General features: G+C 46.0%; 1 protein-coding gene across 1 annotated transcript; it reads left to right on the top strand.

Annotated features, from left to right (window-relative positions):
• Nucleotides 1-7,062: 7,062 nt before the first annotated feature.
• On the top strand, nucleotides 7,063-8,001 carry LOC128914948 (olfactory receptor 5V1-like). Its single transcript, XM_054214678.1, has one exon. The coding sequence runs from the start codon at nucleotides 7,063-7,065 to the stop codon at nucleotides 7,999-8,001; it is 939 nt and encodes a 312-aa protein (XP_054070653.1).
• Nucleotides 8,002-17,617: the final 9,616 nt, after the last annotated feature.

The raw sequence follows: 17,617 nt of genomic DNA, 5'->3' as shown, positions 1-17,617 counted from the left end.
TGTTGTGCCTTGCCCGTTGTGAAGAACCTGGCCCTATGATCTTAATGACTGCTAGGAACTTCGGGGCCTTTCATCTGACATGTTCTGCAGCCACTCAGTCCCCAACATGTATCACTGCATGGGTGTTCTTCCCCCTGTAGTGCATGACTTTCCATTTGTCCTTGTTGAATTCATGAGGCTCCTGTTGGCCCATTGTTCCAGTTTGTCTAGATCCTAATGACTGACAGTCCTGTTGTTGTGGTTTAACCCCGGCAGGCAGTTCAGCCCCACACAGCCACTTGCTCACTCTCCGCTGGTGGGATGTGGGAGAGAATTGGAAGGGTAAAAGTGTAAAAGCTCGTGGGTTGTGTAAGAGACTCGTAATTTCCCCTAAACAAAGACTGAGAGAAGCAGCTGGAGGGAAGCATGAAACAGATGGTGAGAGATGAAGGGGAGGGGGAGGAGGCCCTTGAGCCTTCCTGAGGAATGTCTCAAACACTAGCAAGTCTAGATGGATAATGTGGAGTCTGGACAATGCAGGCCTTCTGCTCGAAGAACTGATAAGGCTAAAACCTGCTTATCTCTTGTATGACTCATGGGGAGGCCTGAGAGCGCAGGATGGGCCCAGAGGTGTGACAGGACAGCCCTGCTTTTAGGACAAGCCCTTGCTTTTAGGCAAGGACAATATAACAGGGATCTGTGTAGTTTGTTGTTTCTGTAGTGCTTTGTTTCTTCAAAAGGCTACTGTGCCCGATGAATGACCTTTGCCTCATTATTCGTGAAATGCATATTAAAGTTGACACCCCTGTATATGCTAATGAAAGTTATCGAAATCATGCTAAACATATATGACTACAGCACTCGTTTCTCCACCCAAATCATGCTACATGTCACCTGGGGGGGAAGCAGAAACCTGAGCTGAAACTGCCCCGTAGTGGTGAACATAAAAGGGGAAAATAAGTGCCACTGGGGGATACACAGAAGAGTGCTTTTACCCCGCCATTGGCAGGAACAGCCCTGGAACCAGGACCGGTGATCTCCTTATCTCTCTGTCTCGCTCTCTCCCTCCTTCTCTATCCTTCTGGTTCTCTTTCTTTTCTCTTTTCTTTTAAAGTTGTTAAGTATGTAATGCAAGGCATACCTTACCACTCGCCATAATTCATGGTATATCTGTTGTTAAGTACCACTCGCCATAAATTCTTGTATACCTAACCAATTATCATTAGTTAGACTTAGTCAAGACATATATTAATCACTATGGGAATTTAATAAATGTTTGTATATGGACCTTGAGAGTTGTCTCACCTTAGCCCGCGCTGCTGCGGGTTTGCGAATCTGAGTCACTTGCCTCCTCTCTTTTCTGAGTGGGGCATGACAGGTTGGTAAAGCACAGCTGTGCACACAAGCAAAGGATTTTATTCACTACTTCCCATCAGCAGGCAGACGTTTAGTCATTTCCAGGAAAGCAGGGCTTCATCACGTGTAATGGTTACTTGGGAAGACAAACACGGCGACACTGAATGGCCCTCCTTCCTCCTGCCGCCAGCTTTTATTACTGAGCGTGGTGTCATAGGGTATGGGATATCCCTGTGGTCACTGGGGGTAAGCTGTCCTGGCTGTCCCCCCTCCCAACGTCTTCTGCACCCCAGCCCAGCCTACATGTTGCGGGAGGGACAGAGTGAGAAACAGAAAAAGGCTTTGATGCCGCGCAAGCACTGTTCAGCAATAGCTCAAACATCCCTGTGCTACCGACAGTTTTGATCACAAGTCCAAAACATAGCACCATACAAGCTACTGTGAAGAAAATTAACTCTATCCCAGGCAAAACCAGTAAACCTGTCCTCAAGTATACTGACTGGTCCCTGCGGCATGGTGTCATCAGTAGCCTTGAGAAAAGTGAACCACCTCTCGTTCATTGATAAAGGTGTTGTACACAACAGGTCCCAAGATGCGTCCCTGAGGTGTTCCACTTGTCACCAGCCTCCCGGCACAATATCACCCATTAACAACTACCCTCTGACCCCAGTCTTCCAAGCAGGTTTTTTGACGTGTCTTATTATCCACCCAGCCAGATCATAATGTCCTTATGTAGATAAATAGCCATGATCTTGTCTCCCACAGCCAGGCTAGTCTATCGCAGAAAAATCCAGAAATGTGTCTGTCAGATTCTTACCCTCTCAATAGGCCAGCAATGATTCTCTCCGTCATTTTCTTACGAATGTTATCAGGATATCTGTGTTCAGTTGATTCCATAATACCACGGTATCTTGTCCGTGAAAGACTAATTTGCTAGCAAAAAATTAATGGGTGACTACGAACCTCTGTCAGTGTCAAATATTCTTCTGTCCTGTCCAGGTTTGATATCGTGGATGTGTGCTCTGTGAAGGGAAGTGTGCCATGAAAGCACAAAGCGTTGAGGTATAATACCAGAAGATAAAACCAAGATGGGAAAGACGGCGTCTGGTCCCACCCTTGCTGATCAAAAGAGGTCACAAGAATTATGATACCACTAAAATATATTCAAATCTTATTTGGGAAGGGGCCAGACAGGATCCTTGAAGAGATCTGTCATTCCCGTGCTGCTAAAACAAGGGGTGCATGTTGCAGTAAAAGAAGGAACCACGCACATATTGAATCCTGAACTTCATCTTGGCAGTGAGACTGCTATGAACGACGAAATGAGCTGCACCTCAGATGTGTCTCTTTTTCCCCCTTGCAGGAGTGGGAGCATAGAACATTATCTCACATGTAGGTAAATGAACTCCATCCCAGTTGAAGACCTTATTCCCAGAGGGACCAGGGGAGTCCCGTCCAGCTGCCAGAGGGACTGCAGGGTCTGGGAGTCTCTAGGGGTGGACCTGTGTGTGTGTGGGCATCTGTGCAAGTGAAGTGGTGTCGGGAGGGACAGTGTTGGATGACAGACTTTAAACACAGTAAAGGGAAAAAAAAAAATCTCCCATTTCCCTCTTCTGTCTATCCACCTACATATTTGAATATTTGTTTACCTAAAGTTTATTCAAAGTCCAGTGAAGTAATATTTAAGATTTCTTCTAATTTAGGAATTCTAATTCTTCTAATTTAGGAATGAAGATTTTTTTTTTTCCTGTTTACTGAAATTTTTGAATTTTTGAATCAGGTTAAGGCTGACAATAAAGATAAATACAGGATGACAGAGAATCTTGTTGATTTCTTTGGTCACATAGTAGTGGCATCATAGGACCTACATGGAAATGAAAAATTTCAGAGAAAACCATGGTTGAATGGGTGCTCATGCACCAAGTTTCTTCTTCTGGCTAGGATGCTCATGATGCAAATTCTTTTTTTTGCAGCGTGCTTAATAGGAGATGAAGACTACTGAACAACATCAGTCCTGAATGTCCACCACAAACGTCATCTCAGTTGTATTTTTGTAAAACTGTGGTAAACCCACGGATGACTGCCACGCCACAGCTGCAAAGATGCCGAAGGGGGATAAATCATTAATAGCTTCTTTCTTTGGCACACTAGGCAAAATGCACACAATTACAGAAAGTCAAGCTCAGGCAAAAAGGCTTTCAGTAAACTGCAAAGAAAGGATGCACAGGAAAAAAAAAGAGAAGCTATGTCATCCCTTTGTACTGATGGTGTGTGGTAGTTCTTTCAGATGGGATGCATCTGCTCCCATTTAGACATCCAGATTACAGACACCATATTTCTATATGAGCTATAGGGACATTAAGGTACGGGTCCATTAAGTAGCTATCTATCTCAGTTGTTATTCGCATCGTAGGCACCAAAGATTAGTAGAATAAAGTCCATCATTTAGACAAGAGATAAGCAATCCACAACGTGAAGCTTCTCTCAGAAGATTTTGGGAGGGAGGGAGGGAGGAAGGGAGGGATGCCTGTAATATTAAGAATCACTGCTTTGAATTAATCTCTTCATTTCAACCAACATATCCAAGCTATGATGATTTATTTTACTTGGTCTTAGCATTACTTAGTAGACAGTTTGTGTTTGCAGTATCACAGAGGCCAGAGTTACACAGCAGTCTTCAAAACAGAATGGCTAATGAAAGGAATTATAAGGTGCAGCACTGGGAATATAAGAAACTAACTAATAGCTTTATTTATTTATTTATTTATTTTTCTTATTAGCTCCTGGCTCAAAATATTCAGGGTTTCATACACAGAAGATAATTGTCCCAGAGGCAGCCAGGAAATATTTAGGCCTCAAAAGTAAGGCTGAGAATTTAGAGTTAGGAATATGAAAAGAGATGAGCCGCAAAGGAAGCGGTGTGCTGTAGACTCTTCCCCTGTACATCACCAGGACAAACACAGAGAAGCATCTCTTTTCCTTGGGTAAACTGTATTGAATGCTGTTACATATAATGTTTGACTAAAAGATGCAGAGATTGAGAGTGAGGATGAAAAAGACAAGAGATGTAGATGACAAATGAGAGAACTTCAAGAAAGCTTTATCTTGTATTTCGGGAAACGTTGACTTATATTTTCTGTCAGTTCACTGTTATTTTGCTCTCTTCTAGGGATTTGAGAGTATGCATGCATGAATGTTAGTTTATTATTATTTCATGACAGTATTTTCTACTAACAAACTCATTCAATACATTTTAGTACCTTTTTTCAGGAAGAGGATACAAGAATTGCAAATAGGTAAATGACATCTCAAGAAAAGAAGCAGATTTTTTTCTTTGATGAGTACACAAATACCAGACCAAGTAATTCAGTGAATGTATGGGGTTTTTTTGAAGTATCATGAGTTAGTGTTCATGCTCATGTTCATGATCTAGGCTCTTTGAATGGCCAAAGGAAACAATTTGGCCACATGTGTCTGAGACAGGCAGAATGAATCTGCAATTAATGGTGCTAGTCTCCACTAATTATCTTATCTGCTATCTGCTACAACTGAGCTCTGGGCTCATTTTAAAAATTCATGGGGAAAAAAAAATCGAAACTTTCATAGTACTATGATTTTTGTTGCATTCCTTCATAAATGTGGGTATAATACAAATGTAAGAATAATGCTATTAAATTCATTATAAGACTAGTGAAGAGCACTAAAAATCTTCTCCCAATGGGTTTAGAATGTCAGTCTGCAAAGACTAGTGTCATCAGTGGTGTAGGAGACTAAAAGGGTAAAAGGCATTCCACCCTCAATATCAAATTCCACGATCAATTGCACTCTAATGACTCGAGTCTCTATCTCAGCCCATCTTCTTATCTATTTTTTCATTTTGGCTTCCCAAACTAGAATTGTTGAGCAAAATATAGTTTTAATTTGACATTTGAAAAAAAATAATGATTCTTTAATAACTGCTGGATGTTTTTCCCTCCACAAAACTAGTTTGTATTCATTTAAATGCATAGTACAGTTTTTAGAAGTCATCATAAAATCTTCTCCATTGAGGATTTTTTTTTACGTCACTTTCTTTTAAACATCAAGGAGTCTTTCTTCTGTAAATGGAAAGGGGAGAAAAGTTATAAAACGTGTACTTATTTCTCATTCTTAAGTATCATCTTCTAGACATTCCTTTTTTTTTTTTCCTGATGAAATAATGGAGGGATCTAAGCAACTAGTTTTGATTTTTGTGAATATCTTTTAGATAAATCCAATAGTGAGACAGTTTCCCACCAGTTGTTACCTAAGAACTTGTTGATAACAAGAATTTTCTGAGAAGTAATGAGTTTCCCATTTCCAGAGTCAAGTGCCTAAATGAAAGAAAACAAGATGTTGGTAATGATTTAAGCCAAAGAATTCATTGCTGTGTTGTAGGACATTGTGTGACACACCATTAAGGCCTTTGAGCTTCTCATAGCGTCATGATAGCTCGGAGATCAAACTCACGCTTGCATCTAATCTCCCTGAGTGCCAAAAGTATGGCTTGGTTCTGCTGGAGCTCAGGAGTGGACCAGCTGGCTCTTATGAGAGGCAACCAAAGGAAAGGGTGGGGGAGGAAGACGTGCGAGCTGCCTCATAGTGTAGATCTGTTTCTTGAGATGCTGAAGGTGCAAACTGGGTGGAGATACTTGGTTCTGAGAACTCGAGCCTGAACTCTACAAACTACCAAAGGAAAGGTGAATATGATCCATCTCAATTATTGGCCAAGACAGCCGTCTACACTGCTTTCTGAGTTGGAAACACCTACTTAGATGAGATGCATCGTATGTTTGTGCATCTTGTGACACCTCTCAGTTATGTGACTAACACCACAACAATGAGGAAAATATTATATTTTGGACTACTACTTTTCCTGATTAATCCCCACTCATGTATTGGAGAGTGTAACAGGAAACTTTTTCTAGGAAAGTGTATGTGTGTGGGAAATATTCCTTGGAAGTTCTCTGCTTTACAATACAATTATCTGTTATGTGGTCAACCTGCTGTCAGTAAACATCGGAATGTGTAATTCCCCAAAATTCCACTTATCCCTGGCTTAGAGCGGAGACCTTAAACACGTTTGTGTCTATATGTCCAGAACACGGAGCCTGTGGGGGTGTTCTGCAGTCACAGCCTGTGGATATATCACATTTTGGTCCTGAGCCAAACCAGAAACACACAGAAGAGACTTCCTAACAACTGGGGCAACCTGGCACCAGGCATCTAGTTCAAGGTTAAGGTCATAAGTGCAGAGGGACAGACCAGTCCTGGCAGAATTGCTGTCATCCTCCCATGTTTGGTGATGGGCACTTCTGGGACTTAAGCCTGTTTGTCAGGAAAAAAGGTATTTTAGAGAAGTCAGAGGATTGTAAGGACTTCTTTCCCAGGCCTCCCCCTTGTGTGGAGTTTGAAAGGCATTTGTAAGAGGAGATGAAGGAGGAGGAGGAGATGCCTGTTGGGCTCTGTGGGGAGCACAGCTCACATCTAATGCTGTCTCCGCAGCATTTGCTTTGTTGCAAAACCTGCTTCTCAGCTAGGACTGAAATTGACTGCACCCCAGCCCTTGCTCCTGACTTCGAATGCTGCACAAGGCTGGTTGCTTGCCTGTCTCTGGTACCTGGGAGTCAGCTACTGCAACTTCAGTACGTCCCCATGCCACTTGCCGACATGATGTTTTTTCCTCCTCTTACAGGTATGGTACTGTGAATGGAAAACCAAACAAGTGCAAGTGAGTTTGTTCTCTTGGGACTTACAAGTGACCCACACCTTCAAAGCTTCCTCTTCTTTGTGTTTTCAGTTATTTATTTCATCACTCTGTTTGGAAATATGGTGATCATGATTGTTATAAGTACTGATACCCACCTTCACTCCCCTATGTACTTCTTCCTTTTTCACTTAGCCCTCACAGACATCTGTTATGCCACCACCATTGTTCCTTATATGCTGGTGAATTTCCTAGTGAAGCAGAAAACCATTGAATTCAGTACCTGTATTATCCAGATGTCCTTAATCCTTCTCTCAGCTGGGAGTGAAATTTTCATGCTCTCAGCAATGGCATACGACCGATACGTTGCCATCTGCAAACCACTGCACTACCAAGAAGTTATGAACAGACTTGTCTGTAGCCAGCTGGTGGGGGGCGCGTGGGCAATGGGGGTCTTACACTCCATCATAAACACACTGCCAATGCTAAACGTTCAATTCTGCGAGTACACAGAAATTAAGCACTTCAGCTGTGAGTTGCCCCCTCTCTTAGCTGCAGCTTGCGGTGGGACCTTCCTCAATAAACTTGTTCTTCTGTCTTCTGCTGCGATCTTTGGGTCAAGCTCCTTTCTGCTCACTCTCATCTCCTATATCTACATCATCTCTACTGTCCTGAAGATACAGTCTGCAAAGGGGAGGCACAAAGCTTTCTCCACTTGCAGCTCCCATCTCATCATAGTGGTTTTGCTATACGCAACTGCTCTGTTCCAGTACACAAAACCCAGTTCAGTCTCGTCATTCGTTCTAGATCAACTGTTTTCCATCCAGTACAGCATTTTAACCCCCATGCTAAACCCCATCATCTACAGCCTGAAAAATAATGATGTGAAAACGGCTTTGGGCAGAATGTTAGGGAAAATTCAAGTTTCGCAATCCGTGTAACTACCTCTAAACTGTACTTTTCAAATAAATGCAACTTAAAGCATGGAGCTATAAAAGAGCAACCTGTCCTATATGTTAAGGGATGTTAAGAGTGGCTGTCACTTGCCACAGCTTTGGACCCAAGACTCCCTCCTGCCTGGCTGCTGGAGTCCTGCACACACACACACTCTTGCAGGTCCCCTGAGCAGCAGCACGGCTGGTCTGCCGCCCAGTACCCCTCCTCTAACCTTCTTACCTGCCCCATGGGTCCCCTACTCACTGACTGGTCCAGCTTGATGCTTGCCGCAAAGAGGAAATGCTCACGCACTGCTCCCAGAGGTTCTCCACACTCACGGGTCCTCCTGGGGACCAGCACGGACCCTCTGTCCGCCTGATACAGAATCACAGAATCACAGAATGGTGGGGTTGGAAGGGACCTCTGGAGATCATGTAGTCCAACCCCCTGCCACAGCAGGGTCACCCAGAGCAGGTGGCACAGGAACGCGTCCAGGCGGGTTTGGAACGTCTCCAGAGACGGAGACCCCACCACCTCCCTGGGCAGCCTGTGCCAGGGCTCTGACACCCTCACAGGAAAGGAGTTCCTCCTCCTGTGAAGACCCAGGTCCTTCTACGCACCACCTGGTCCAACCTGAAGCTTGCTGGTGAATACACATGCACACCCCACGCATGGCTGGCTCGGGGAAGATATAGACACTCACCCCCCCCCACAGCAGGTAGCACCAGGCACATGGGCTGTGGCCAGCCACCAGCTTGGAGTCCCCCCTCACCTCCCTCACCCCAGTCACCCCCAGTAGATGTTTTTTGGGTTCCTGCCCCATCAGCTGGTGGCCGAGACCCCTACTCACACCAGTAGCTGACACCACAGGCTGGGGGTGCCTACACCCCTGGTCTGATGCCAGTAACTGGCACCCAGTCCACTCATGCTGGTCCCCCAGTAGGTGACACTCAGTCCTTGCAGCACCCCCACACATGGGTCAGAGGGTGAGATTACGCAGACAGATAGTTAAGAAGAGATGTAATAAGAAAATAGGACAGACTGCAATGATCAGGTGGAGGCCTTGGTCATAGAATCATAGAATCATAGAATGGTTAGAAGGGACCTTAAAGATCACCTAGTTCCAACCTCCCTGCCATGGGCAGGGACACCTCCCACCAGACCAGGTTGTTCAAAGTCCCATCCAGCCACCTCCAGGGATGGGGCAGCCACAGCTTCTCTGGGCAACCTGGGCCGGGGTCTCACCGCCCTCACAGCAAAGAATTTTTTCCTGATTTCTCATCTAAATCTCCCCTCTTGCAGTGTAAAACTGTCCCCCTTCCCCCTACATCCTATGGCTCCCCTCCCTGATCCAGAGTCCCTCCCCAGCTTCCCTGGAGCCCTTTTAGGGGCTGGAGGGGGCTCTAAGGTCTCCCCGGAGCCTTCTCTTCTCCAGGCTGAACCCCCCCAGCTCTCTCAGCCTGTCCTCATGGCCACACAAGCATACTGATCGGTTCCATTCTACACGCAACTTACAACACTCATTTACACCTGTTTCTGTCTATTTCTCCTTTGTTCCCCCTCAGTTTCCTGCCCCTGCACATTCCCTCCTCAGTTTGCACAGTCCCACCAACCACCTCCAACATCCTGCACCCTCAGGTTTGAATCTTTATGGGTTGCAAACTCCATGTTTGCCTGCAATTTCTTGATAGCCCATCAATTAGTGTGACTGACAAGATTTCTTATGTATCTTTTTCCTCATTATGTTTAACTGTCAGGTTTGTTTCTCTGTCTAATTTGTTTACGGCTGCATCCTTTTCCTTAGTATCACATGTGACAAAGTTCTTTCTTTCTTAGATAATTTCGCTGAATGTATCAATTAGCGTGACTGACGACATTCTTTCTCATCACTCCCTCCCTTACGGTTTCTTCGTCTAGTCCGTATCTCTTTATGTTCTTGTTTATAGCTTCCTCCTTTTCTTATTATTCATTTTTGCATTGAAAATGTCCTTGACCAGATACCCTTAAAGGAGCAGGTACCCCTTTCCACAACCCTCACACTGTAGAAATCAGTTGTGTCTGTAGGAGCAGGCAGTATTGCTTGTTTTTTCACTTCATGCTCTCATTCCCATGCTGTCTTTATTGCATCCCTACTCCTTTGCAGCTGGGATCTTTCCAGGGGGCAATGACTAAGTTGGCAGATGAAATCCAGGGACAGCTCAGTGCTTATCTCAGCTGCTCTGCTAGGCTTGTTCTAGGTCCAGACACATCATGCAGGGGCAGCCCCTGTTCCAGCCACTGCGTTGCTTTCACAGCCATGGCAGTCATCTCCTTGCTGCAGTCAGGACTCCTGCTTTCCTGGGCCTGCGTTCGCTGAAACCTGGTCTCTTCAGAAATGATCTCTTTTCACTTCTTTGCTGTCCTGTTGTGCCCTTCTCATGTATATGGTCTAACTGCCCTTGTAAGCTGGTGCTGGCACTGAGGTGCCTGCATGAGTGCTCCCGTGACTACACACATGTCCTACCAATGCTAAAGAAAGCCTGGCCTCTTCTGCCCTCCCTATTACAGCATCTCCACAGTAACTGGGTTTCAGCGTAGTGCCTGAAGCCTTAGCTTTTCTTACAACACTGCTGGCAAGAACATGCTTCAAAGCATTGCACCCTAAAGGACCCGCTGCTTTCCTTGGGTTCTCCATGAGCTCAGGGTGACAAGCACAGAGTCCTAGCACTCCCTGGGAATGCAGAATGGAGACCAATTCATACCATTTTCAGTTAAACACCTTAGGCTGGATCTAGCAGCATACCTGAGTGCATCTCATGCCATTGGAAATGCCTCATGATTCCTCAGAGCATGTTTCATGGCCACAGACACCTAAAAATGAGCGATAATAGGCAGTGGCTCTATCTGGCTAGGTCCACTTCCCTCCCTGACCAACATGACCAGTGTGGAGTCACCCCACAGTCCCAGAGAAATGCAACTCTGGACCTGGAGCAGGGGAGAGAATTGGACCGCAACCCCATTCACTCTGCTGAGCACCATTGCCAACTTGGGGTCCTGCACAGAAGAGGGGATCCAGAAACATGGTTTCGTTTTTACCTGCAAAAAGACTCTCTGGGGAGCAGGAGTGTCACTAAAGAAGAGCACATCCTAGATTTCTGGGCCCCTATGATTACCATTTTTTGCGATTACGGGTCCCTATGGTTACAGGCCCTAGAGTTATTGACTCCTATAAGTATGAGCCTCTGAGGTTCTCAGCCCCTACAATTATGAATCCTCCAACCACATTTCTGTGTGCCCAAGGGGCCACTGACTATGTTTCTGCATAGCCCAGTCACCTCTGGGTGACTTTCTGTGCAGCTCAGACCTCTCTGAGTGCCTTCCTGTGTGCCTCAGAGGCCTCCAGGTTCCCATAGACCCCAGGAGCTTCAAAGGAGCTAGGGTCCCTAAGCCTCAAGTCCCATAACCCTTGTAGCGCTATCAACCTAGGGGCTGCTAACCAGAGGGACCCATAACCTAAGAGGGCCATAACCCTAAGGCTTGCATCGATAACTAGGGGCCCATAACACCTGGGGGTACTTTCCCTAGGGGGAGGCTAACCTAAGGGGACCATAATCATGGGAGCATATAGCCATACAGGCCAATAAACCTAAGGGTCATTAAGCCAACATGGTTCTAACTCTAGGGGACACTAACCATGAGGGCCCATAGGCCTAGGGGCCCATAACCCTTTGTGGTATTAACCCCAGGGGCCCATAACCCTAGCGGTCACTAAAACCAAGGGTCCATAAGTACGCAAGGAGGGGAGGCTGTTGAATGGCAGAGAAGCGACATGGGCAGAAGGTGCTGAGCCAGAGCATTGCAGGGGTTGCTTTTCTGCACAGGGACATTAGTAAGGCTGACATGGGGGTGGTCAGTGTCCTGCAGAGCCATCCTGGTGGAGGTGGAGGCCAGCTGCTCAGGACTAGTTTAAGAAACATCTAGATGTGGCACTTCAGGGCATGCTCTAGTGGCAGAGATTGTAGGTTGTTTGGTTGGACTCGATGATCTCAAAGGTCCTTTCCAACCATGACGATTCTATGATTCTATGATTCTATGACCACAATTGCTTTGGGGCTGCCACATCTTCCTCCTGACACAAGCACGCTGAAGAGTAGCATCTCTTTGCTTTGCCAGGCCCATTGTCCTGCACTCCTTGATAAAGAGGCCTCCCTGGGTCCCATACTGCCTGTATTCTCAATGGTGGTTTTCTTCAGTTCTCCAGGCCAAAAAGGTCTTTCTCCACTGTGGCAAAGCTCTCTTCCTCCTCCTGAAGGAACAGCTTCCCAAAGAGCTGTCTCTCACCAACCCCATCATGGCATCCTGGGGCACTTCCTAGAGAAGGTTGCCCTTTTCCTTGCTCAGACAGGCTTTAACATGACAGTTGGGCACGGGAGGACTCCCCTTTCACACTGCCCTGGGACACTGGGGCTGTGTTGCTGGGGGTAATACCGTGACACGTAGGCCTGGGGCCACACCACAGCCCCCGCTGCCACCCCTCTACCCAGCATCGGTGGGAGGAAGAAGGTCTTTGGGGTGGTGGCCCTGATGCAGTCCCTTTGTCCAGGAGTCTGGACTGTCCCTGCTGTTTGTAGCCATGTACTGGGCAGAGCTGGGAAAGCCTGCTGGGCTCCCTGCCCGGTGACCAAGTGTTGGAGTGGGAGACGGACCTGGAGTAACGATGGAGTCTCAATATGAGTATGATCGTTCTCCCTTTATTCAAGTTTTCACAGAGTATATATAGACAGGCAATAAGAGCACGCGCTAGCGGCAGCTATATGATTGGCTTACAGTCTCTGTTCACGCACTGTCCATGCAGTTCATTCACAGATCAGATTGGTTACAAGAATTCACATAGTAAATTACTTAGTCATTAGCACAACATGTTTTCTACCTTCTCAGTTCCCATTTTTCCCATGTACTAATTCCATCTTCTACCACCTGTTTTGCTCTTAATCTAATCTCTCATAGTAGGGAGGCTGGCTCACATGACCATTTTCTCTCAGACACATTCCTACAATACCCCCTTTTTCTTCTTGAGCCAGCCAGACCTTATGCGTGGCATTTTCTAGCATGTCAGTCACTTTGCGGAGAACACATGAGGCTACCATAATCAATAATAATATAACCAACAATAGCATGAGCCCTTGTTTTAGTAAGTCTGATAACCATCCCCTTATACCCCATGAGCTTAACCAATCATCGAAACCGTTTTTAACGGCTTTTAATTTGGACATGTTATCCTTCAGATCCCGTAACTGCTTATGAATGGATGATTAGTGGTCAGAAAGGTTCATACAACACATACCTTCAAAATCTTCACATCCATGACCCTGAGCTAACAGCAAAAATTCAATAGCCGCTCGATTTTGCAACATAGCATGCCGAATGCTATCAGCATCAGTAAGCAAGCTAGATATGATTTCAGTTGTAAGGTTTATCTGTTTACTTGCCCAACACCCTATCTTATTCAATGTATTTAATGCCATTGCTGTTCCTAGCGAAGGAAGAATACTTAGCCCTATTCTTTGTCCGAGATTCAAAAATGTTATATGGTCGTCACAGGATGGAGTGAAGGTATGAACTGTTCTCTTGGCTCTGTGGTTACTGTGTGCTCTGCTCACTGTGTCTTTGGCCGTATGCAGGCCTCTGCTCGTAGATCTGCCACATCTCCCCCTTTTTTGTTTAACACCAGACCATTTATTAACAAGGTCGCCACGGCTTGTGCTTCTACTCGTTGTGACGCTCTTAGCCGGTTATATACTAAACACAATTAAAAACAGAATCAAAAAGAACCCTGCTAAGGCAATAAATACCCAGATTCCTAAATTTAGCCCAGAAAGCCAATTTCTTTGGATTTACCCACGAGAAATCCTTTTGTAATATTTGAAATACATTGTGGTTGCTGACAGCACAAGCGACCCTGGAAAAACAATCGTGGTAACATTTCGATCATCATAGTTACTGGTTTTGAAAAGGTATGTGGCAAAAATACCCACTCTAATGCAGTCAGGCTCTTTGCGAGTGCATCATCCCACTGTCCTATCAGGACATAAAGTTGAAATTCTTGTAGGAAGGTGTTCAATGCGTCTTGCAGCAGTAGTAGACTATATCTTATCTTTCAACATGCTGTGATGCCTTCTGAGCTGTTGGGGTTAATGAACATAGAATTTATGGGGGGGGGGCGGGGGCAGACACAGTGCTTCCGGGCATCCCCTGTGTCTTCAAAGTGTGCTCATGTCTCTCTCCCCCTCTCTGACCCAAGACAGCCTCCTTATATCCTGCACTGGATTGAGTGGAGAAGTACAGGCTAGAGTCGCTGCATGCATGGCCAGTGCACGCAGCGAGTCCCACCAGACTCTCCTGCACTGGATCGAGTAGAAAAGTACAGGCTAGAGTCGCTGCACACGTGGCCAGTGTATGCAGCGAGTCTCACCAAACTCATGATCCAGCTTTGCTAACAGCAGCTGTCTGATACGTGTCTACATTGTTGTAATCCCTTCTTGTTATCTTTTTCTGTGAAGGTCAGGTTCTCATGGATACACACATAGTTTTTAGAGCAACATATTCTACAACTTGTTCAAGGGTACGATGCAAAGCGGCATTTACAGCTGATCGTATAATGCTTATTAAACACAGCAAACAGCATACTAAACATAACAGACAAATTCCTTCCACACAGGCGATGAGTATAATTTGCTTCAACCAACCCCACCCCCAAGTCCATCCAGCAAAGAGATTTCACCCAGTGGTCTCCACAAGTTGCTGGTTCGGTCGGTGCAGTTCCTGCAACTGGGCATGGATGGATTTGGAGTGGTCACTTAGATTCATACAATACAGTCCTTTAAAATCTTGACAACCATGTCTGTGAGCTGAAAGCAAAAACTCAGTAGCAGTTCTGTTTTGCAACATCGCATATCGAATACTATCTACATCTAGCAATAACTCAGAAATAGCGGTACTAGTAGCATTGTTAAACTTATCCTTGGCAGCAAGAGAGTCCTTGTTATCACAAATCCTTGGCAGCAAAAGAGTCCTCGTTAGCAAGAGCGCATGCGGACTCCCTGTTCTTGCTGGTACTGTGCTTTGATCTTCTTCCACAACAGGCCAAGATTCTCAAGCAGCTAGATAAGGTGTCTGTGAGTCCATTACAGGCTTATGTCATCCAAATGTTTTTCTTGCAAGCACCCGAGACTGAATAACAATTGGTGTGATATCTGTGTTTTCCAGCACCCAGGTGCGAGTCCCTTGCGTGTATTTACAGTCCTCCTCGCCGATTTTCCGTTGCTTTCCCATATTCCACCCCCTTGCTCAAGAGACCACTTCTGCTGGGTTCATTTTAGTCTCGCAGGGTATAACACAGAGCAATCTACTAAGGCATGCAATAACATATACACATATAGGAAAAAACCAAAAACATATCTCTATGGTACTACTTTGAATCAGGTGTCCTATTTCTCTTTTTCTGATGCTTTCTCATAATGCTTATGGCATACTTTTGTGCTAACCTGGCACATTTCCCATCTAATTGTTCCTGTTTGGTTTCTTTTTTTTTTTTTTTCCCTCTTTTTTTTTTTTCTTTTTTTTTTCTTTTTTTTTTCTTTTTTTCATTTTTTTTTCTTTTTTTCTTTTCTTTTTTTCTTTTCTTTTTTTCTTTTTCTTCTTTTTTTTTTTTTTTTTTTTCCCCATCACTTACGACTGACATAAAAGTCTGCCTTTGCAACAAGAGCTCAGTTTCTCATTTTTCCTTAAGTTTCTCATTTTCATACAGAGCATCCTATAGATTTTGGCTCAACTCCTTTTCCCAATCAACCATGACAACCATGACAACCATGACCATAACAAACAACAAACAACCAGCGATACGCCCTGCACGGGCGAGCCGTTCCCGAGAGTGTAAACGTGTCGGCTCATGAAAACTCCCCCAATATTTCAGGACTTCCATCGGTTCTACAGCCCATCCTGGTGTATCTACTTGGGGTGCGCTCGCCTTACGTCTAAACACTGTGTATATACAAACTTCTTCACTTGACGGAGTGTCAGCCCTAGATGCATACGAGAACAGTACCACACCGGGCAGAACACCTGCTCAAGTGGAGTCACCTAACGACACTGCACACAACAAAAAGCAAACAGTAGCACACATGCTGATCAGCAGGTACAAGCTGGCGCCCACACACACTTACACAGCAGACATACAAAACCAGCACTTTTATCTCAGGGAGACGACTGGGGAGGGGAGGGGGTGAGGCGGGCAATGTCAGGAGCAAACAGCTCCGGCTCTGTCCGTCTCTGCTGACATTCTGCCTCCTCCATCAGCCTCAGGTGGAGCAGAGGGGATCAGCAGGGGATCATCCCAGACCTTCGGACCTGGCCTGTTCGATCCCCCTCCCATGGATTGTAACGCTGCAAAAGCCCCGGCTGCTGTGGCTCGCTCTGCGTTCATATCTTGTAAGGTCGATAACACCAACCACCATGTCGTCGCTAACGGTGATGCCTCTTTGTCTCCTTTACTTATCACTTCTCACAGTTTTTTCCCAACAGCCTCCCATATTTCTGGTTTAAAAGCTGTCTGGGGCTCTGGTGCAAATCCGTTCTCTCTGCACCAGGTTAACAACCTTCGGAGCATACGCTCATCGTATTTCACCCCTCTCTTAGAGAGGATATGCAGGAGAAGTCTTAATATAGCCCCTTCTTCTTTTGTTACTTGTTGCCCCATCTCCTGCCCCGGCTTAATCAGTTTGAGCAACAGTTTCGCTGGTGTTTCAATCCCTCTCTTAGAGAGGATCCCAGCGAGTAGCGTGGCCGCAGCTTCTGTTTCCATAGCTGCGCCTGGGAGGTGAGGAGCGACCTCACGCCGTTGTCTGCTCCCGCTGATGCGCCCAAGCAGCACGTCTCCCAGCCGAAGTTTCCCACTCCCCTCCTCTAGCTGCTTACCGCAGTCTCGGAGAACTCAGTCGCGCTGAACCATCCTCTGCTACCAGATGTTGGAGTGGGAGAACGATCATACTCATATTGGGACTCCATCGTTACTTCGGGTCCGTCTCCCACTCCAACAACCAAGTGTTCCAGGGTCCCTCCATCACCACAGAATGGTGGTGTCCACAGAATGGACAAGAGTCAGGTCACAGCCTGGTGTTGGGAAGTGTGTTCTCCTTCTGCCCTACATGCAGTCAGGTGGCAGAGCAGAGCTGGGGCAATGCCAGGAGCTGGGCACTGGTGACCATTGGAAGAGGTGGGGTCTGGAGTGGTGGGAAATCTGGTTTTGGGCACCAGACATGGTCCCTGGCATGTGTGTGGGATTCTTTGTCTCCACTCTCCCCACACCCCACCTGACAGCATCAATTCCAGGGTTCTGGCCTGCCTTGTCAGGCACAGGACAACCTCAGGCCCCAGAAATAAGGGTTGTCTCTTCTAAAGACATATTCATGGTAAGCACCAACCCTGGAAGGTGACAGGGTGGGTACAGCGGCTCACAGCAGCAATACCATCACCTGAGATTGCCACTCCCAGGCCTTGAGTCATGTGGTGTGGTGTATGAGGGCACGGACTCAGGCTGTGATACGCACGAAATCATTTATTGCTTCTCGAGCCTTGGCTTTTACA

This window comes from Rissa tridactyla, chromosome 9, assembly GCF_028500815.1.
Source record: "Rissa tridactyla isolate bRisTri1 chromosome 9, bRisTri1.patW.cur.20221130, whole genome shotgun sequence".
Taxonomy (NCBI): domain Eukaryota; kingdom Metazoa; phylum Chordata; class Aves; order Charadriiformes; family Laridae; genus Rissa; species Rissa tridactyla.
The sequence above is the reverse complement of the archived record's forward strand: the minus strand, read 5'-3'. Positions and strand labels throughout refer to the sequence as shown.